This window comes from Filicampus tigris, chromosome 14 (genome assembly GCF_054856515.1).
Source record: "Filicampus tigris isolate MCC_2025a chromosome 14, RoL_Ftig_1.0, whole genome shotgun sequence".
Taxonomy (NCBI): Eukaryota; Metazoa; Chordata; class Actinopteri; order Syngnathiformes; family Syngnathidae; genus Filicampus; species Filicampus tigris.
Genome location: NC_141230.1, coordinates 7,272,391 through 7,292,500, shown reverse-complemented (window position 1 = coordinate 7,292,500; position 20,110 = coordinate 7,272,391). Strand labels below are relative to the sequence as shown.

Sequence of the window (20,110 nt, the reverse complement as noted above, 5' to 3'; positions counted from 1 at the left end):
CTGTTGACTGGATTCGTTTTATCGTCATGATGGGTGACATAAAAATGAGCAATTTCACACAGATGACGTAATACATCTTCACAGAGATGGTAAAAGTACTCACTGATACTCAAATAAACCTGGAAGCCTAAATGTGTTGTGATGAACAAGAACAACAAACAATTTATCGTAATCAGTCATCCTTGTCGTTGACATTTGCCTCGAACGCTTTGAGGTTGGAACTGATAAGGCCGACTTTACACCTTCCTTGAATGCAGCGTAACAATAACGCTTTACTTGCTGTAGGGACAGGTGAAGCCACTAGCGGCCATCTTACATTGCCACTCTCTAAGTTCGCCTAACTTGAATACATCGATTGTTGAGTGTATTGACGTTATTTTCTGTTTCTTCTGCGAAACGGCTACCATGCATGTCATGCAGTTGTTTCAATAAGTCTTGGAGAAGCGCTACATGCACAATTCATCAGTAAGAACGTAATTCAACATTTTCTCTTTTAAGGTATATCTTTGAGTGCCACTCAAAGATTTGTCTGCATCATGTTGTCAGAACCATCATCAGTGACATGAAATCAAAGCCCATCGGGACTAAATTCCCTGCGAAATGTAAACCTAACCAGTCTGGAGCCCCACAAATATCAGAAGATTTGACGATCACGTGTTCGCATTGTATTGAATCACGATTTCAATCAAAAAAGGATAAAGCATTAAACCCTAGTCCATAGTTACTGTACGTATATCATGCTCTTATCTCAAGTTTGTGCTCACAAATCAAAGCAAAAAAATCAGCCAAACAATGACTCGTATCTCGAAAATCTTCTAAGTCGGGTCACGCTTATCTCAAGGCGCTGCCTTATGTCAGTGAGTGCAGTCTAAAGTTATTTTGTGTTTTATTTCTCAACAACTAATTGGCGTAGTGTTAAAGATGGTGCTCCAGCTCCCCCTGGTGGTGACCGTCCGCATGGACGTGCTTCTGATCCTGGTGTCTCTGCTGGCCTTCTGGACTCGCGTGCACCGGCTCGCGCACCCCAACGCCGTTGTGTAAGCAGCACTCATTTAGCACACTTTGCAATATCATATCTAATATATATTCAATGTCTTATAATGGGACATCTGTATGGACGTGTGTGTGTGCGTGTGTGCGCGTGTGTGTATGCAGCTTTGACGAAGTGTACTACGGCCAGTTTGTGTCTCTTTACATGAAGAGGATTTTCTTCATTGATGACAGCGGACCGCCACTTGGTCACATGATCCTGGCCTTGGGGGGTGGGTGACCATGACGACCATAATACCTGTTTGTGGTTGTGTGTGTCATTGATGTGTGTGAGTGTACACTTTGCAGCCTACTTAGGAGGATTTGATGGAAACTTCACATGGAACCGAATAGGAGCAGGTAGGTCATCACACACCTTTGTGCGTGTGTGTGTGTGTTGTGCACCGTTGATTATGTGTGTGTGTTTGTTCTGCGTGACAGAGTACCCATGCGGTGTGAGCGTGTGGAGTCTGCGTGTCCTCCCGGCCGTGTGCGGAGCCTTGTGCGTTCCTCTGGCATATTGTGTGACTCTGGAGTTGGGCTTTGGTCACATGTCTGCGTTGGTAGCAGCGCTGCTGCTGTTGCTAGGTAACCACGTGTCACACTCAGAACGGCGCACACGTAGTAAATGGAGGTGTCCCCTGTTGTACGGCTGTGCAATGAATCGAAATTCAATAACAATTACGATTATTACACACCACGATTACAAAATTGGCATACTCGTAAAAAAAACTATTATTAAGATACATTTATGTCCAACTTTGTTTTCACAAGGAAATCATACTTGATTTTATACATTTGCATTACATTTTTTATTTTATAATCATTTTATAAAAATGTTTTGGTCCAAAAGTAACTTACTTACATTTATTTGTGTTTATATTGTGTTTAAATATTTTTGTGTTTATTTACCTAATAATAAATGATGGTTTGAATAATTGTGATTTCAATTATTACCAAAATAATCATAATAAATCATTTTTCCATAATCGAGCAGCCCTACCCTGTTGTTATTTGCAGACAACGCTCTGATTGTTCAATCGCGGCTGATGTTGCTGGAGTCTGTCCTCATCTTCTTCATCCTCTTGTCCTTCCTATCTTACCTGCGCTTCTACCGTGCCACCAGCAGGTGAGTCCAGACCCTCGCCGCCCCCTAACCTTGCAGGGAGGACATGTTGTGACCTCTGACTTGTGACTTCGCAGCTGGCCTGTCAGATACAGTTGGCTCCTCCTCTCCGGAGCATCCTGTGCTGCCACCGTCGGGTCAGAAACACAAACATGCACGCACAGACACACTCACACACACGCAATGTGACCCGTGTGCATGTGTTTGCATGTTCAGGGTGAAGTACATGGGCGCCTTCTCCTACCTACTGCTGGTAGGCGTGGCCTGTGCGCACTGCTGGAAGATGATTGGCGACACCCGTGTGAGCGGCGTGAGTGCACACATGCACGCAAACTGAGTACCCTGGAAGCACTATAACACGTCTGACTGTGTGTGTTAGGTGAGTGTGCTTGTTGAGTGTGCGTGTCGCGGTGCGTGTCTGCTGGTGCTCCCTGTCGTGCTCTACGTCCTCTGCTTCTATCTGCACCTCACACTTCTACACCGGACTGGGCCGCACGACCAGCTGATGAGCCCCGCCTTCCAAGCTAGCCTTGAGGTACATGTGCGGCCACGCGTGACACATACACTGAAAAACATAATGATGTCGATTGATTGATTGATTGATTGCGTCATTCAGGGTGGACTGTCACGGATCACACAAGGTCAGCCCCTGGAGGTCGCGTATGGTAGTCAGGTGACTTTGAGAAGCTCTGCCTCCCAGCCAATCCCATGCTGGCTGCATTCTCACAAGGCCAACTATCCAATCAGGTGTCCTGCCGCCAGCTCACAGGGAGCAGCAGCCAATCAGGTGGCACCTCGCTAACTGTGTACGTCTGTGCGTATGTGTTTGTGTCCGGTCGTGCGCGTGCGTGCATGCGCAGGTATGAAAACGGCCGCGGCAGCTCTCACCAGCAGCAGGTGACCTGTTACGCCTTCAAGGACGTCAACAACTGGTGGATCGTCAAGAACGCAGACAGGTAGGTGGGCGGGTGGCGGGCTTACGGTGGACGTGTCCGTCACGTTTGCATCGCATGTGCGTCAGGGCCGACCTCGCCGTAGGCCATCCTCCTCGCGCGGTGCGTCACGGCGACGTGGTCCAGCTACTTCACGGGATGACATCACGTTTCCTCAACAGGTAATTAGTCTTCATCCGACGACGCATTTGGGGACGCCCGCGTGCATGGGACTTAATTGTGTGTTTTGTTGTGTGCGACAGCCATGACGTCGCAGCCCCCGTCAGCCCCCATGCCCAGGAAGTGTCGGGCTACATAGACTTCAACGTGTCCATGCCCGCGCAGAACCTTTGGAGAGTGGTAGGCCATGTTTTTGGGTTTGCATTGACAATGTCACAGCTCACCTGTTGTAATTTTATTTATGTGGCCAAATACATTTGACAAAAGTGACAGCCGCCAACCTTATAAGCTAGTTGGTTAGACGTACTGACCATGAACCAGTGAACAGACACTTAGCAAAACAAGTATATTCAAACTATAATAATCGAAAAATCCTGAAAACACAAGAATTAACTATGCAATTTGAAGCCCTGCTCTGTTTACAGTCAAATCCCGCGTAACATTGTGGCTAAAGGTAAAATGCTGGTCGGTTATCGAGCTTTTTGGTACTGTAAATAGTTAAATCCTTGTTGTGGAGGATACCGCGTGCTAAATTAATGATACGTCACACATTAGTTGCCATGACTCCGGCTATTTGTTCTTTTTGTTTTATCACTTCTTCCATGTCTTCTTCTACTTTGTTTTGGTGGTTGGCAAATACTTTTGGTGCATTATCGCAACCTTCTTTCATATGCGTCATCGGCCACAACAAGGTTTTCACATTTACAGCACCAAAAGGCGCAAAAACTGAGGAGGATTCTACTTTTGGCCACAATGCGACAAGGGATTCTTATTTTCTCAATAGCTGCGATCAACACAAGTAAGGAATGGAGATCTCGGGTGCGAGTACACAAGTAATCCCCTTAGCCTGTTTTGCAGGTTTGGTCATGTGATATTGCACTTTTTACAGAATAATTGATGAAATAAATGAATCTCTTAGCCTTAGTTGAATCCATTTGCTTTTACACTTCCTGTCAACACAAATGGATGACAACCTTGCTGTTGAGAGAGAAGAAGCGTCAGTAAAACATGCCAAAGTTTGGGCCAAGGAAGGGCAAGAGCCAAGGAAGGGCAAGAGGCAATTTCCATAGTACGTGTGGTTAAACAAAATGACAGCGTAAAAATAAGCCTTTTGTTGAGATGTGTGGAGGTGGCGACAGTGATGATTATGTCGATATTGATGACGACTTTCATGGTCATTGACGATGGTGATGAAGATGCGGGTGTTTCAGGATATTGTGAACCGCGAGGATGATTCCGAGGTGTGGAAGACGATCTTGTCAGAAGTTCGATTGGTTCATGTCAACACGTCAGCAGTCCTCAAGGTAGGAACAGGAAGTCGCCTCACACACAACGCTGTCATTTCCTCCTGATTCACGCAAGCCCATCTATGTGTGTGCGTGCGTGTTAGTTGAGTGGCTTGTCTCTTCCAGACTGGGCGTCCGGTCAAATGGAGGTGGTTGCAGAGAAGGTTAAAGGTCATAGCAGCGGATTGACATGGACGGTGGAGGAGCACAGATATGGAACCAGTACGTCCAGTCAACTCGCACACTTTATTATTGATAGACATACACTTAGTCAAGTTGATTGGTCAATTTGCCAACTTCTTAGGTAGCAGTGGCAGGGAGCAGCCTGCGTGACTTGTTACACCCTTTTGCCATCAAAGTAATGTTCCTGCTGCTGATGTTATCATTATTTGTATGCAGGAAGCTGCAGAAACCTTAATAGACATAGAGATCGACAGTTTGTGCTCATGTGTTTGCAGGTGAGGAGCAAAAGGACAGGGAGGCGGAACTTCACTCCCCCACGCACATTGACGTGAACCGAAAGATTTCCTTGTGGTCCAAGTTTCTGGAGGTTCAGGTGCGTCATTGTCGCCGCGAGTGACGTCACGACACGTCGCCGTCGTTGAAGTTGATGTCATGCTGCGATGCCACCACCAGTGGAGGATGCTGATGGTGAAACAAGAAGACAATGAGCACAAATATAGCTCCGCCCCTTTGGAGTGGATCACCATGGAAACAAACATCGCTTACTGGCTCCACCCCTCCACCAATGTGAGGCGCTCGCACATGCGGAAGCACAGTGTTATGTGCCAGATTGTAACGTGTGTGTTTCTGTAAGTGTGAGAAAGATTGTATCCTGTGTGTGAGAGTTTATAATGTGTGTATGTTTGAGAGATGATTAAAGTTAGTGAGTGAGTAAGAGGTTATAACCTGTGTGTGTTGGTGTGTCAGGCTCAGATCCATCTGATTGGTAACCCAGTATCATGGGGTGTGGCCAACCTCAGCCTGCTGGCCTATCTAGTCATGGCAGCCATCTACCTGCTGAGGAGGAGGCGGGGCATCAAAGACATACCTGATGGTACACACACACACACACATCAACAAACAACCCGTGCATCTTGTTTAAACATGTTTTTGTGTGTATGTACGCGCACATGCGTGTAGCTGCTTGGGAGCGTTTCGTGTCGCTGGGCGTGTTGTGCGTCGGTGGCTGGTTGTTGAACTTTGTTCCGTTCGTGTTGATGGACAAGCGTCTGTTCCTGTACCACTACCTGCCCGCTCTTGTCTTCCTGCATCTGCTCAGCGCCGCCCTGCTGGAGCATGTGCACACACACTTGCTCAGGTACACACAATGCACCAAAGGGTCACCATGCAGAAGAACAAGAGCTCAGGTGACCGTGTGTGTGTGTGTGTGTTTTCAGCAAGGACGCACACCGCCGTGTGCTGCTGGCATGCGCGTTTTTCGTGTTGGCGTGCGTCCTCCTGTCTTATCACGTCTTCAGCCCTTTGACCTTTGGGAGCCCAGAGCTGTCGGCCAATCAGCTGCGAGCCCTCAAGTGGAGGCACTCCTGGGACATCTTGTATCGACGCCGCTAGCCCCTCCCTTGATATCGGCCCTGTGAATGGACAGTGCTTGCGAGGACGTCACATCACATCACTTTTTTTTTAACAATAAAGTTTATTTTTAGTCTCTTTGACATTTTTTTTTAATAGCGGTTTTCTAGAGCGCTCGTCATTAGCAGAGCTGGGGCCTATCCCAGTTGACTTTGGTTGAGAGGCCGGGTACACCCTGGACTGGTCGCCAACCAATTGCAGGGTACATAAGGTACCAGTCAAAAATTTTGAAACACCAGGTCATACAGCTGACGAAGAAAATACCAAGATGTGCAAAGCTGTAAATATCTGCCAGTGCTCACATTTTCAAATGATCAATGCAACAAAATTCATGGGAAATCACAATTGTTCCATAACCAATGACACGCGAGCTACTCGCACCTGGTTCCTGCGGACACCACGTTGGTTACTCCTGGTATAGAGCGTAATGTAAACATTGATCAGACTGGAGGAAAGAGTAAGAACCTTTGCATTTAAGAACTGGTCTTGCCTTGTTTGGCAGCAATAACCTCAACCAATTTCCCGAAGTTACAGATCACACGTGCACAATGGTCTGGATGAATTTTGGAGCATTCCTCGATACAAAACTTTTCAGCAACAGTTCAGCAAGATTCCTGTGATGTCTGGAGTCAGCAGCTCTGTTGAGATCATACCACAGTATCTCCAGTTATTAATTCCAAGGGTTCACCTTTTCCTCATGTCTTGTCTGTTGTATATGAAAATATTTTTTGTGGTATTATTTTAAGCAGACTCTGTTAGTTTATAATTGTGATTTAGATAATCAGACCACATTTTATGACCAATTTATGCAGAAATCCCAAAGGGTTTGCACATCTTTTGACTCCAAATAATGTGGAGGTCGCCAGCCTGCAGTGTCAGTGCACATATAAACTAACAAGGGATTCGTCGCTAGTCAATGTCTGGGAACAAAAACAAGCATTCCAACTCACAATAACACATTTGGTCCTCCTTTGAACTGTAACCCGAATGAGGATAGGCGGTACAGAAGATGGATGGATGGTCCTCCTTCATGACGTCGTGCCATTTTTCCCTTTCTTCCAGTGACAGATATTTTTTCTTTACAAAATAATATGTTTATTTTTTTTAATCATCGAATCGTAAACTTTGCGCAAAAACAACCCAGGTTAAAAAACACACAAAAAAAGTCTGGAAAAACAGACCCGGAAGTAAAGGGCTCTCCACCGGAGGTGACGAACAAGGAAGTAACTCGAAGACTTACCGGATGAAATTACTCTTGCTTTTGTGTCTGTATTGCTTTTTTTCGACTCTTTGACATTTTTTGAAATTCTTTGACATTGCAAAAGTTCTCGGGGCACATTGATTGTGACCTTGGTGCTGAGCCGCTATGTTGTGGGGTCGTTTGTGTTTTGACGCAAAGCCTGCTGGGAAATATGTTAAAAATCTAAAACCAGCACAACGTTGATTGAACGACGCCGAAATTAGTACAAAATTCACCGAAAGGTACGTCGGATTCCCCGCCAAAACAAAAGGGGTGTACTTTCGTACAGTGTAAAATAGACAGATAATATCGTGGGAATTTACATGTACATGTAGTGTATTGTAATGTAGTTGTGTGGTTCTAGTTTATGCTGCGATTATTTTGTTTTTCACCTGTTAATCCGGGTCTCTGGTGGTGTAGCGGGTACACTCGCCCTACTTCTGTGCGGGTCGCATGGGATCGGTTCCCGCTCAGTGATGGTGTTCATGGATGTTCATCATGTTTGTCTCTGTGTGTGCCCTGCGACTGGCTGGCGACCAGTTCCGGGTGTCACCTGGGATAGGCTCCAGCACCCCCGCAACCCCAGTGAGAATGTGTGGTTGAGGGAATAAATGAATAGCTAATGAAATAATTCCAGTCATATAGTAATGTACTGCAGTGTACAATGTCTGTGGATTTATTTATGCTACAAAGATTGTGTTTTTCTGCGTGTGCATAGTCATGTCGTTGTGCGAGCAGAGAGAGAGGATCCAGCAGCAAGTGGAACTTTTACAAAGACGTTTACGTGCCAGCAACAGTGAACTGCAACAAGTCAGCAGTGACGACACAGGTTATCATTTCACTTTTGATCAACTTTGCGTGTTTCTACCAAATCGGGACGAGCTATGTTGCAAACTGGAAGTATGTGTGTCAGTGACTTCCCGTCTGATGACAGACATACAAGACCACAGTGTCGACCAGCTTGTGATTTTAACGTCTTGTCTCTCGATTAGATGGCGAGTCAAGTGTGGACACGGACCAGGAGGCGGGGCAGGTAATACGCACACATGCACACACTCAAGCACACATGCTCGCGCGCACACAGTGTACACATGCACTCCACTTTTTGTACATGGTGAAAATCATTCAGTAGCACTCTCCTGGTTTTCATGTTGGTTACACCGTTCCTGAAAACGCACCAATTTTTAGAGGGGATTAGATGAGACCATCCTGGACTACACTATTCAATCATGTTTACAGTTTGCTGCCTTGAGAAATGTTTTTTATTATTCTGTGACCATGCTTGTAACTCAAGTCCTCTCTCCGTATCGAAATGAATGGAAATTCCATTCCAGCCTATACCCATCCAAAAAACGATAAGAAAAATGTTGTAATGTGTTTTTTCACGAGAAAAATACCACTCCATAATATTGCAATTTATAAAAACATACAGAAACACATCATTACATAAAATTCAAAAGAATTAAACAGGTTTTGTCGCAAGTTCTAATTTAGTTCAATGCGCGTTGTGCTGCTGCGCTGCAAAAGATAAAGAATATATGACTGTGTGTACTGTCACATTACTGCACCGTCAGTGTTCAAATATCTGTTGCTTGCAGGATTGCATATATGTTTGCCAGCATTGGCGTAAAGACAGCAGAATAAAGGATACACTATATGCTTTCTCTAAAGAGATCATCCGACCGGAATGGTCTATTTTTCACTAACGAGCTCAAATTATGTGTTTTGTTATCAGGAAAGTTATATTAACTCGCATCTTCAATTTGATCAGTTTGGTTTAGAGAAATCGGTAAATGACTAACAACCTTAAAACCGACCCTCAGACATGAGTAATATGCTAAGCCTTTCTTTGCTAAGTTCACAATGAACTAACAGTTAGTGTTGCCAGTGCTATTGATTAAAGAAAAACAAAGCGTATTGTTGGAAACAGTGCGCATCAAACTGTGACCCCTGTATCAATTCATTTGATACAGATATGTGTATTGTTGCACCCCTACTTCCGATTGACATCTATGGCTGTTGTTTACTGGCGTGAGCTCTTGTCATGTAGTAGGACTTTACACATCTGTCGAACAGGCTATTTTTGGGAAAGTATGAAGTTGTTTTTTTTCTCAAGTCATGATCATAACGACGGTGACACCAGCACACTTCGGCCCTTGTGAGGATAAGCAGTACAGAGATGGATGAACCTTTTATTCACTCTGTATTATGTAACTATATCACACTGTACTGTTTGTTGTCTGTGCATTTGTATTGGATTTTATTTTTCTTTGTTTTACTCTGCTGTCTGCTGCTAGATCGGCATTACAAATGGCAATCTGTTCTCAATTGTCGAAAATGCATCAATAAAGATTCAATAAATAAATACAATAGTCCATGCCAGGAAATTCAACAAAACAATAGACAAGATTAAATCATTTGCTGTTGCCCAGATCGGCAGCAGCTGTTTGAGAGCTTTTTGACTGCTCTTTCAAAGGCTACAAAATATTGTTCTGAGACAATATCAGCATTAAACCTCCGAAAAGAAGAGTAGACTCTCATCCTTTGCCAGAAAAAAAGTTTGTTTCTAGCTTTTTCCATTATTTCTTAATAGAAGTAGAACATGTGTTGAGTTCACCAAAACACAGCTTTCTGACCAAGAAACGGCGAAAATTTGCTTTCTGTGAAAAGAAGCTTTGGTGATTTTTTGGATGGCAAAATAATAATGTCTATACAGATTTACAACGACGAAATACACTGTGCGTGAATCATCATATGGCTGCCGTTTAACGTCAGTGGCTTTTTTACATGGTAGTCACCATTACCTCCATGAACTGCATCGTCATTTCTCACCATCGCGACACACACTTTGTACTACCTACCGCAACACATACTCTTTTTATACTATTACGTAATCATACCCGGCTGGAGTGTGAGGTGCCTGAACTTGTACGGCTTTTTGTGTCCCTCGTGATCAATGTGAAAAGCCGAGATTGAGCGCCTAATCATTATCTTCTTCTCAAAAGCTGTGCTGATTTCCAGTCCAAAGTGTTGCATCGTCACCATGTACTGGAATCTGAATTTCACAGGCTGGGCGAGACCTTCTTCCATGCTTGCGCGTTGAAAACAGACTTGACGAATATATTCAGCGATGGCAGGAAACACTTGGGTTCCGTTTGATGAATATAACTGTCTACGGCAGTGAATAAGCTCAAATGAGCCCTAAAACACTATCTACTGTTATTAAAAACTAGATGGAACAAAGTTCACATTTAACAATTCCAATGGCGTGTGTGTGTCGGTATGTTCAGTCAACTGCAGGATTGCTGGCTGAGAGGCAAAAGATCGAGACGGAGATCCAGAACCTGGAGAACTTTCTGGGACCACACAGCCCTATCATCATGTCAGGTAGCCAGTGCTTCCATTTCCTGCCAGGAGACCTTGTGTCAACTCATTGTCACCACTTGTGTGTGTGTGTGTGTGTGTGTGTGTGTGTGCGTGTGTGTGCGTGTGTGTGTTTGTTAGATGACGATGACAGCAGCAGCAGCAGTGAAAGTGAGGTCAGTGGACCGTCAAAGGTTTTTGAACATGTGACTGCTTAACAACATGCTAACTAGCCAGCACCTGTGTTTGTGTGTGTTTTGACGTCAGCTGGGTCTGTCCATGAACGTGGACTCGTGTCTTCAGATGAACTTGGTTTACCAACAGATCCTCGAAGAGAAGCTCAAGCAGCTGGAAACTCTTTTGTCGCACAACCAGCGACAGCAGGTCAAACACGAGCACATAAATGCACACACACGCATCAGTCATTATAGTCATTATTATAAGTCCGAATGTGTCTGCGTGTGTGTGTGTGTTTAGAGGGAGGCACAGTGTCAGCTGTCCGGTCCAATCAGAGAAGCATCCAAACAAGAGCTCGCTTCCCCGTCGTACCCGAAGCAGGCCAACTTATTCCTGGGCCACTTCTTAAAGCCATACTTCAAGGACAAAGTCACCGGCCTGGTGAGGTCTTCACCGAATCATCGCTTGATCTTTCGGTCATGTGACCTTTCCAGCGATCGCAACGCCGTTCTGTCTGCCCTAAGGGTCCTCCTGCCAATTGTGACGCAAAGGAGAGAATGATGAAGATGAAGGGTTGCCTCGACAACAGCAAGATGAAAGTCAAACGATGTGAGGACACCGATCGATGCATCCCAACGCACGCTTTTTGTGTCGTCTACATTGTCCTTTGTTTGTGTGTTCAGGGGAGGGTTGGCAGAAGACGTTGCTGATTGACTCTGTGTCCAGAGACTGTCTGAAGAGATTCATCCAGCCCAAGCTGTCCAGGTTGGAGTACTCCTACTCCATCTTCTCTTTCTTTTCCTCCTTCTCTTTCTCCTTCTGTCTCCTCCTCCTTCCTCTCCCTTTTCCCTTCTTCTCCTCTTCATTTTCCAGTCTTTCAACATCACTGTCGTCTTCTTCATGTTTATCAGGGTGGACTACCTGAGTCAGAAGTTATCTTTATCGGACAAATCAGAAGATGACAAGCGGCAGCTCAAAGTCCAAATTGAAAGTCTGGAGAAAGAGATTGAATCCATCAAGTATGATGTCGCATTTGTGTTTACAGTGGGATCTCGGTTTTCGTGATAAATCTGTTCAAAACCGAATCGTACCAAAGCCATATGTCTGATATGTCCACACACCACAAGTTGACGGACTGCTCTTTGGGGCAAATATTGTCACGTAGTATTCTTATCACTTTTACCGCTAATGACGCTTTCTGGCAGGGGTGGAGCTTCATGGTGGACATGACCCACCATTTTCACACAGAGACAGTATCCTTAGAGCCCTTGATATCCTGCTACAATACATTTGTATTCATTGCATGTTAAAAGAAAAAAATACAATTGATCTGTATGCAACTCTAAAATGATCTGCCTTTAGTAAAGAACATTTGTTTTTTATAGTCATTTCAGTCATTACTTTTATGTCTATTACCTAGCAAATAACCAACATGGCCAAGAAGTCACGCTTTCATGAAATAAAATGTGCAACGTAATAAAATGCACACATATAAGTTATACTCCTAATACAAGCAGGAACAAACAAAGTAAAAAGTAACATTTAGAATTGTGAAAAATTAAGAAATATTTGTGTCATTGTGCTTTTAATTATGACTGCATTATGCAAAATGGTGTCGATTGATTTGATTTGAATCGATCACTGACTCAATAATTTGGAAACACCGGATGCATTACATTATTTTCATGAAACTTTGCCAGGGTGTACATTTTCAAATGATCACTTCAACACCATTCCTAGAAAGTGAGCTATTTTTATAATAGGCCCGTGAGCTACTCATGTGGTCCTTGGAGGGCTTCACATTGTTGACTCCCTGTGTATCTTGTTATGATATTAGGTTTTAGACAGGTGTGACACTGGTTTGGACGCATGTGTGTGTCTGATGTTGCTCACCGTGGTCCAATGAATGCGTAGGGAGTTGTGTCAATGTAAAATTGGAAGGAACATGGGCCGTTAGATCAGGCGTAAACTATGGGATCGTACACAAAAGCAAAGCCACAGGGAAAGACAATGGTATAATCTAGTAAATTAAGCTCAGCAAAATGTTGCTTTTTACTTCGAATAGATTCTGCTTGTATTTTGAGTGTTTGTGCCCGGTTCTTTCTTCTTCTTTCTTATTAAATATAAATAATATATAAAAAAAAACTGTGGCAGAGTATCAAGGGGTCTAAGAATAATGTATCCACGTCAAAATGTCAGAAACAAAATCACAGATATCAAAATACCCCCCAGCTATGGGGTGGCCAGAGAGTAGTAAGGGCCGGCCTCCCTGTAGCTCCGCCCCTGTGTGGAAGACTACAAAAAGGGGAACAAGAGGAGCTATTTCAGTACTTTGCTATGAGTTCTTGAATTCTTGCCTTATTTATTACTTCGACCTTTCTATCATATTGCGTTAAAAGATTCCATTTGGTAGCAAGGCTAATTCCACAATGCTAGCTTTTATTAACAGCTCCAGACAGCTACTACAACTGACCCGGTCTGCTCAACAACACTATGACAAATTGGGGCAATATTAATGCAAGTCATCCTGTTAAAAGTCAGGCCTTCAAAATAAAAGCACACCAGTATAATAACATCATTTTACCACACTTTCTATGGCCCTTTTATTTTAAAGCTTTGACTTTACGCCTTACCGTTAGTTGAACAAGTTTCACTAAATTCACAAAATACATTGGATGACCACGCTGGATGATAATCATCACCCATAAAGTGTCACAAGCAAATGGCATAGCGCATTGTTTTGGGGAATTAATGGCCGACTCGTGCTTTTTTTGTATAAAAATTGATTGGATGTATGAAAACTGATTACATTTTGGCAAAGGAAGTCGTCAAAAACCAAATCATATGAAAACCGAGGTTCTTCTGTACGTGTTTATATGCGGGATGTTATTACTTACTAGCATCATGTTTGAGTGTGCTTGTGCAGCTAGCTGCTAACACTAGTGTGCTCTGATTGGCCAGAGTGAAAAAGGAGGAAGAGCTATTTGGGGGTCAGTACGAGGACCACGACTGGCACAAGATCGCCAAGATCGATGTACGTGAGCCCGTCAAAGATTGTCTGTTAGTGCTAAGCTCATCCTAAGGGGTTATTAGCATGTAGCTAACAACATCTGGGACAGTTTGAAGGCGTTCGCGAAGCGGACGATCTTCGTCTCTTCTGGCAGAACTTCCTGCATCCTGCCGTCAACAAGGACCGCTGGAGCGCCGATGAGATTGAAAGTCTCAAGGAAATCAGCAGCAGAAACCAGGAGACCAACTGGGACCTCATCGCTCAGGAGTTGGGGGTAGGATCACCCGGAAACTGCGGGTGGCTCACGGTGAGGTTGCGTGGTGACGTGCTTTTGTTTTTGTTTTTTTATCAGACGGGCCGCACCGCCTTCATGTGCCTGCAGACGTTCCAGAGGTTCATCTCGTCTTCTCTAAAGCGCCGTGCCTGGACCCCCGCCGAGGATCAGAAGCTCACCCAGTTGGTGGACAAAATGCGTATCGGGAACTTCATACCGTACACGCAGAGTAAGAACACCTGCCGCGCCACGCAGCACAGACGCACCCCTGACCACACGTCTTTGTTCCCCTTCCTCAGTCAGCTACTTCATGGAGGGTCGAGACACGCCTCAGCTGATCTACAGATGGAGTTCAGTTCTGGACCCCCAGCTGAAGAAAGGACCCTGGTCCAAAGAGGAGGATCAGGTCCGCTGAACGGTGACATCATATGGTTCTGGAGTCTGTGTCCAGTCCACTCGTCCAAGTCCTTTGCCCACTCGCTTGCTCTCTCGCTCCACAGCTGCTGCTGAGAGCAGTCGCACGGCACGGGGAGAAGATGTGGTGGAAAATCCGCTTGGAGGTTCCGGGACGCACCGATGGAGCCTGCAGGGACCGGTGAGGAAGACCAGGATCGGAATAGATGAGACTGGCATGACTGAATGGACTGCCTAGACTGATGCGACTGACGCGATTAATGGGACGGACAGGACAGAACTAATGGAACAGGTGCGACTGATGCTGTGTTTGTCATATGTCCCACAGATATTTGGACTGCCTGAAGGCAGGAATCAAGAGAGGAGGTTTTGATGACCACGAGCACCAGCTCCTCATCCAGCTGCTAGAGAAGCATGGCGTAGGTCTGTGTCCATCGCTATTACCTTGATTACCATCTTAGCCAGTGCCGCTAACACTTGTGGACACTTTGTTTGGGCTGACGAGTGTTTGCCACGTGATTTCTTGGTCGGCAGGTCGCTGGGCAAAGATCGCCGCGGAAATTCCGAACCGAAATGACGCTCAGTGCCTTCGAGCGTGGAAAAAATTGATGAGACATGCGAAAAAGCCTCCAAAGGTAGCCAACAGAAGTTAGCATTCAGTGTGAACACAACACACACTGATCTGCCTTCATATTTGTTATTTGTGCATGTGTTTTTCTCCCAACAGTTAAGAAGAAGACCAAAGACCTCCGAAGACAGCAAGACCCTCATGACGTCGAAAACCAAAATGAGCGCAAGAATCAGGAGACGTCTGCAGAAAGTCAAAGAGGATAGCAGCCCGGAAGACACCGATGAGGACCAGATTTCGTACATGGACACAGATGATGAGATGCAAGAAGACGAGGAAGAAGAGCCAGTGGAGGGGAATGATGTGGAAGAGGAGGAAGAATATTATCTGGTCCCACCCATGCACGAGTGGATCCCACAGCAAGAAAGTCAAAAGTTCAGTTTCCCAAGTACGCAGCTGGTGACGCTGCAGCCGGCGCCTGGCTCCCAGCCGCCAGGCTCCCAGCCGCCAGGCTCCCAGCCGCCAGGCTCCCAGCCGCCAGGCTCCCAGCCGTCAGGCTCCAAGCCGTCAGGCTTTCAGCCGTCAGGACCGGCACCTGTACGGTGCACGGTGGTGGCCAAGTTCGGCCGCTCGGTGGTGGTGGGCCCGCCGCCCCGTGAGTTGAGCTGGGAGGAGCGCCAAGCGGACGGCGCCATGCTGATGATGTCGCAGGAGCAGCTGGGTTTGCACCTGTGTCACCAGGCCAACAAGTGCAACAACCTCCATAATCACCCCAAGAAGGGGCACATGACCGACACCGAGATGAACTACATGCTGCAGGCAGCCGTGTTACCCTGGGTGGGCAACATTCTCACGCCCAGCCGGGCCGCACCCACGCTAGCTGACTCTCTCGGGGACAAGATGACGCTGAGCTCCACCCCCGTCTTCACGCTCCTCCTCCACGCCATGACGGTGGACGTCTCGGGCTGCAAGGACGTCATCCTCAGGCGGGGTCGAGAGAAGTTGACAACACCCTTACGGAAGCTCCCGCGGCCGCCCTCGCGGGCGACTCCTCTGCCACTCCCGCGGTTGGCACCGTGGAAGCCCGGCCAGATGCCTCGCCACGTGTCCCCGCAGAACCCCCAGTGGAAGCCCCCGTGCTTCAAGAACCGCAACACTGTGGCAAGCATTTTGCGCACCGCCCAGGCCCGCCCCCCAGGCACGCAGCCGGTGTGGGCGATACAACAGGCTCCGCCCATTTGTCTCCTCACGCAACCCTCCCATTCTGTCTGCCACCTGACCACGCCCCCTTTATTGACCAAGCCACCTCGAGCTCCGCCTCCGTTACCAATCCAATCACAGGTTAACTTTTTTCTCTCCAATGTCTATTGATTGACATCTTTTGATTGACGTGGTGGTTGACATGCACCTCTGTCCCCACAGACGTCGCAACGCCTCCCGTCGCAACGCCTCCCGACCCTCCTCCCCCGCCCTCCCCCTTCTCCCATCTGCCTGCTGACCTCGCCCCCTCTTTCTGTGTGTTTCGTGTCCCCGCCCCTGCCTGTGGGCCCCGCCCACCAGCCATTGACCTTGCCCCCTCCACCTCCACCCCCTGCCAACTCCTCATCTGTCACACCCACCTTGGCCCCGCCTACCCCCACCGTCACTATTGACCATGACTACACCCGCCCCATCCCCAAGCCGTCGCCCACGGAGATGAAGCGGGGGCGGGATGATGATTCTGGAGGCGGAGTTCTCACCAATGGAGGGAAACGTGTCAGGAAGTTGAGTCACAAGGCCCTCCAATTACAGGTTAGATTTTCACTCCTTTATTCTTTACATGTCAGGATATACATGAATGCACACACACATACTCACCCTCACACACTCATGGATACGTGCACGCCTATACACTCGCAATCTTACTCGCAGACAGATGCGCACCCATGACCACGCACAACCTTTTAGGCGCACACACACACACACACGCAAAGATACACGGACATAACACACATGCACAAATGTGAACACGTATACTAACAGACACAGGCGCTGTTGCACTGGTGATTGCGATGTGTTTGTCAGCAGGCTTCAGCCACTGAAAGGAAGAGACGAGGTTGGCCTAAGTCCAAACCCAAAGAGGGTGGAGCCAAACAGGTGACTCCCCCCCTATTGGTGCACGCACCATCTTGGCTTGCTCATACCAGTGAGCATGTCCAGCTCCCGCAATCTCCCCCTTTGCAGAGGGCGGGTCTGAACGTCGACCTCTCCCTGGTGTTCCCGGAGTCACCGGCAACGGTTAGTGATTGGCTTAGCGGCTCGGGGGGCGTGGCTGTGCCCCAACTGGGCGTTTCTCTACCCTACCTGCCACCGTGCAGCAGCAGCCTCAGCACGCTCGCTGCAGTCCTAGCCAACAAAACTCAGCTCACTGGCACCGCCGCACAACTTCTAGAGTGCCAGACGCAGGCCGTACCCTCTCACACAACTGACACCACCTCTGACCAAACAGGTGTGTGCGCACGCACGCACACACACACACACACGCCTACACGTACACGTACGCAGTTTGAATTATGTTGTTTTCCTTGATGTTGGTGTAGAGTGTTTGCTGCGTACTTTGGTGAAGGATCGTTTGGGCTCCAATCCGGCATACCTGCTGTTGAAGGCTCGATTCCTGTCCGTGTTTGCCCTCCCAGCCCTCCTGGCCACCATCGGGCCTGTTGCCGCGGCGCCGTCTTCACGCACGCCTCCGTGTGATGACAAGAAAGTGAAGACAAACGGAAAGACAAGACAGCGCAACATTCACGTGAGTCGAGATACATTTTCACACACTCAAGTGACACGCCTCGTGTGTATGTGTGTGTTGGGATTGCAACCTGCATATCGTCGGCCACATAACATATTGCCGAAGTCCTTTTTCAATATTTTGGGAAAACAGGAAAAAGCACAATTTTTAGAACAGACATTGGTATTTTTTTTATTCATATTCTAGCAAAACTTTCAACCAGATAGGTGAACAAGTAAAAGATTCAATAAAAAATACCAATGTGTGTTCTGAAAATAGTTGTTCTTATTTTTCAAAAATACTGAGGCAGTTATGCTTTGTGGCTGACGATAGGTTAGTGTGTGTGTGCGATTGCGAACTGTGAGTGCGTTTGTGTGTATGACTGCAACCTGTGTTTGTGATTGTAACTTGAGTGTGCATGTGTGTGATTCTAACCTGTGTGTGCGTATGTCACACAGAGAAAGTTTGCGTGTGACGGCTCAGGAGCTCCAGCCAATCACTTCTCAGGAATCAGTGCCATTGGCCCCGCCCAGCAACTGTCAGCAACCAATGAGAAGCTTTGAATGTTTTTTTATTTAATCGATTGTTTGTTTACATATGTGCTTGAACGCATCACAAAGGTGAGTTCAGAGATGATTTGTTTGTTGATAAAGTTGTTTAAATAAATTTTGACATCGCCCTAAAGTAGTCTTTTCATCGATCAGCTGTATGAGATGGGATGATACTGTAGTTTACACATTTTGTTATCGGCATCCGATCACTAGCGTCATTGATCTGATCTGCAAAATGAGACATTACAGCCCTAGTGTTTCCGACATTTACGTTTATCTGTGACAAACGAATTTTGTCCGCCACTGATAAATTTTGGCACTACTTGTCAATATTTAGCCATTGTCTTATATTAACTTTATTTTATTTTACTATTTTACTTTATTTTTATTGTGTCAGTCTGCTCCTTACGCGGGTGTGTCAGCTAATCAGTACCCGTGCCGCTGTCCTTTTTTGGTACGATACTGCAAATCCAGTGCTTAAATGACTGAAGTATCGATGTTTGCCTTTGAGAAGCGATCTTAGTGGTAACGGAGGCATCGACATCTCAAACAATATTAATCCCCACGCCACTCTCGCAGGCGTAATGGCCGTCTCGTCACCACACACACTGTGTTTTTTTTTTTTGCCTTTGTGTGTATTTTCACTTGGAAACACCACTCCATGTTGGGTAAAGCCTATGTACAGTCGTCAGGATATTCTGAGAAGAAAACCAAAGCTGCAGCGCCAGCAAGCATGGTGATTGTTTTTTTTTCCTCCTACCCACGCACATTTTAGAGAGGGTCACTCCGTTATCACCAGTGCATTGTTCACAATTATACAGTTTTTAAGTTGTGTACATTTGTGAAAGAAATAAAGATCTATGCAACTGCTAAGTCCCATGTCCACCATTAATATGACAACTATACAACCTCAGCATCCCACTTAACTTGAGACTGCCTTGCAGCTGAGGTTTATAAATCTACAAGTTCACTATGTACAGTAGTTGTAATTGTATGCATTTTGAAAGCAGCTACACTGTTACTAAAAATCACGTTCTGCTCCTTTGTTATTGAATAAGCATTTCATATTCAAATCACACTTTTGTTGATACTCCACAAGTTGCAGTAAATGAGCTTTGCGCCATCTTGTGATCGAATCGGTGATTGTTGTTTTTTTTTTAACTTGCTGATCGTTGACGTGTTTGGCCTCAAAAATCCTGATAATGTAAAATTGATCTAAAGAAAAGGGTGTTTTTGTTGTGTCATGTGAGGTGTGGGCGGTGTTTGGTAGCCAGCGGTGTGCCACAAACACACAAACCAACACAAACCTAACATTTGTGCTATTTGCGGACACGTAAATCCGAAAGAGGTCGAGGGTTATAGAAAAACGATGAGCCCGCACCACACTGTATTTTTTTTTTAGTTTGAAAATAGAAGATGTGGGGGAAAAACGTCTCACTGTTCCTTTGGGATTCCTGGAATGGGCACTTTCCTTTCAGGCCTTTTTTTTATATCCAGGTGGTCTACAGACCTGATGAGAGGAGCAGCTGTTGTGTGCGTTTGTGGTTTGTGTGTGTGTGTGGGGGGGGGGGGGGGGGGTTACGTGTGTGTGTGTGTGTGTCTG

At 46.2% G+C, this 20,110-nt stretch overlaps 2 protein-coding genes and 1 long non-coding RNA gene across 7 annotated transcripts in view; 2 read left to right on the top strand and 1 right to left on the bottom strand.

Moving 5' to 3' along the window:
- Positions 1-6,229, top strand: part of pomt1 (protein-O-mannosyltransferase 1) — a 6,508-nt gene extending 279 nt beyond the window's left edge. The window contains exons 2-20 of the mRNA XM_086051863.1: positions 914-1,037; positions 1,156-1,262; positions 1,339-1,389; positions 1,471-1,617; positions 2,050-2,158; positions 2,233-2,292; positions 2,372-2,465; positions 2,535-2,690; positions 2,772-2,902; positions 3,016-3,111; positions 3,177-3,269; positions 3,351-3,447; positions 4,479-4,571; positions 4,658-4,775; positions 5,012-5,109; positions 5,190-5,303; positions 5,484-5,610; positions 5,697-5,874; positions 5,954-6,229. Coding sequence (XP_085907989.1) covers positions 922-1,037; positions 1,156-1,262; positions 1,339-1,389; positions 1,471-1,617; positions 2,050-2,158; positions 2,233-2,292; positions 2,372-2,465; positions 2,535-2,690; positions 2,772-2,902; positions 3,016-3,111; positions 3,177-3,269; positions 3,351-3,447; positions 4,479-4,571; positions 4,658-4,775; positions 5,012-5,109; positions 5,190-5,303; positions 5,484-5,610; positions 5,697-5,874; positions 5,954-6,128 — 2,160 coding nt within the window. The 5' untranslated portion in view covers positions 914-921 and the 3' untranslated portion in view covers positions 6,129-6,229. The remainder of the gene's footprint in view (positions 1-913; positions 1,038-1,155; positions 1,263-1,338; positions 1,390-1,470; positions 1,618-2,049; positions 2,159-2,232; positions 2,293-2,371; positions 2,466-2,534; positions 2,691-2,771; positions 2,903-3,015; positions 3,112-3,176; positions 3,270-3,350; positions 3,448-4,478; positions 4,572-4,657; positions 4,776-5,011; positions 5,110-5,189; positions 5,304-5,483; positions 5,611-5,696; positions 5,875-5,953) is intronic.
- Positions 4,781-7,938, bottom strand: LOC147136171 (uncharacterized). 4 transcript variants are annotated; one of them, XR_015089587.1, is made up of 4 exons: positions 7,779-7,938; positions 5,687-6,148; positions 5,463-5,604; positions 4,781-5,198 (listed from the first exon to the last, which is right to left on the bottom strand). It is a non-coding gene; the product is annotated as an uncharacterized LOC147136171 (long non-coding RNA). The 4 variants fall into 4 exon arrangements; XR_015089588.1 differs by having other exon boundaries at positions 5,687-5,842; XR_015089585.1 differs by lacking the exon at positions 7,779-7,938 and adding an exon at positions 7,097-7,731.
- On the top strand, positions 7,345-19,380 carry snapc4 (small nuclear RNA activating complex, polypeptide 4). Of its 2 annotated transcripts, XM_086051862.1 has the most exons (23): positions 7,345-7,628; positions 8,105-8,215; positions 8,379-8,419; positions 10,677-10,773; positions 10,891-10,925; positions 11,017-11,133; positions 11,227-11,367; positions 11,451-11,535; positions 11,610-11,691; positions 11,838-11,945; positions 13,888-13,960; positions 14,046-14,210; positions 14,289-14,439; positions 14,510-14,616; positions 14,711-14,805; positions 14,953-15,047; positions 15,159-15,259; positions 15,352-16,533; positions 16,615-16,983; positions 17,260-17,328; positions 17,416-17,680; positions 17,772-17,977; positions 18,415-19,380. In XM_086051862.1, the coding sequence occupies exons 2-23, from the start codon at positions 8,107-8,109 to the stop codon at positions 18,517-18,519; spliced, it is 3,798 nt and encodes a 1,265-aa protein (XP_085907988.1). In that variant the 5' UTR covers positions 7,345-7,628; positions 8,105-8,106; the 3' UTR covers positions 18,520-19,380. The 2 variants fall into 2 exon arrangements, with proteins under 2 accessions (XP_085907988.1, XP_085907987.1); XM_086051861.1 differs by having other exon boundaries at positions 17,260-17,680.
- The last annotated feature ends 730 nt before the right edge of the window (positions 19,381-20,110 follow it).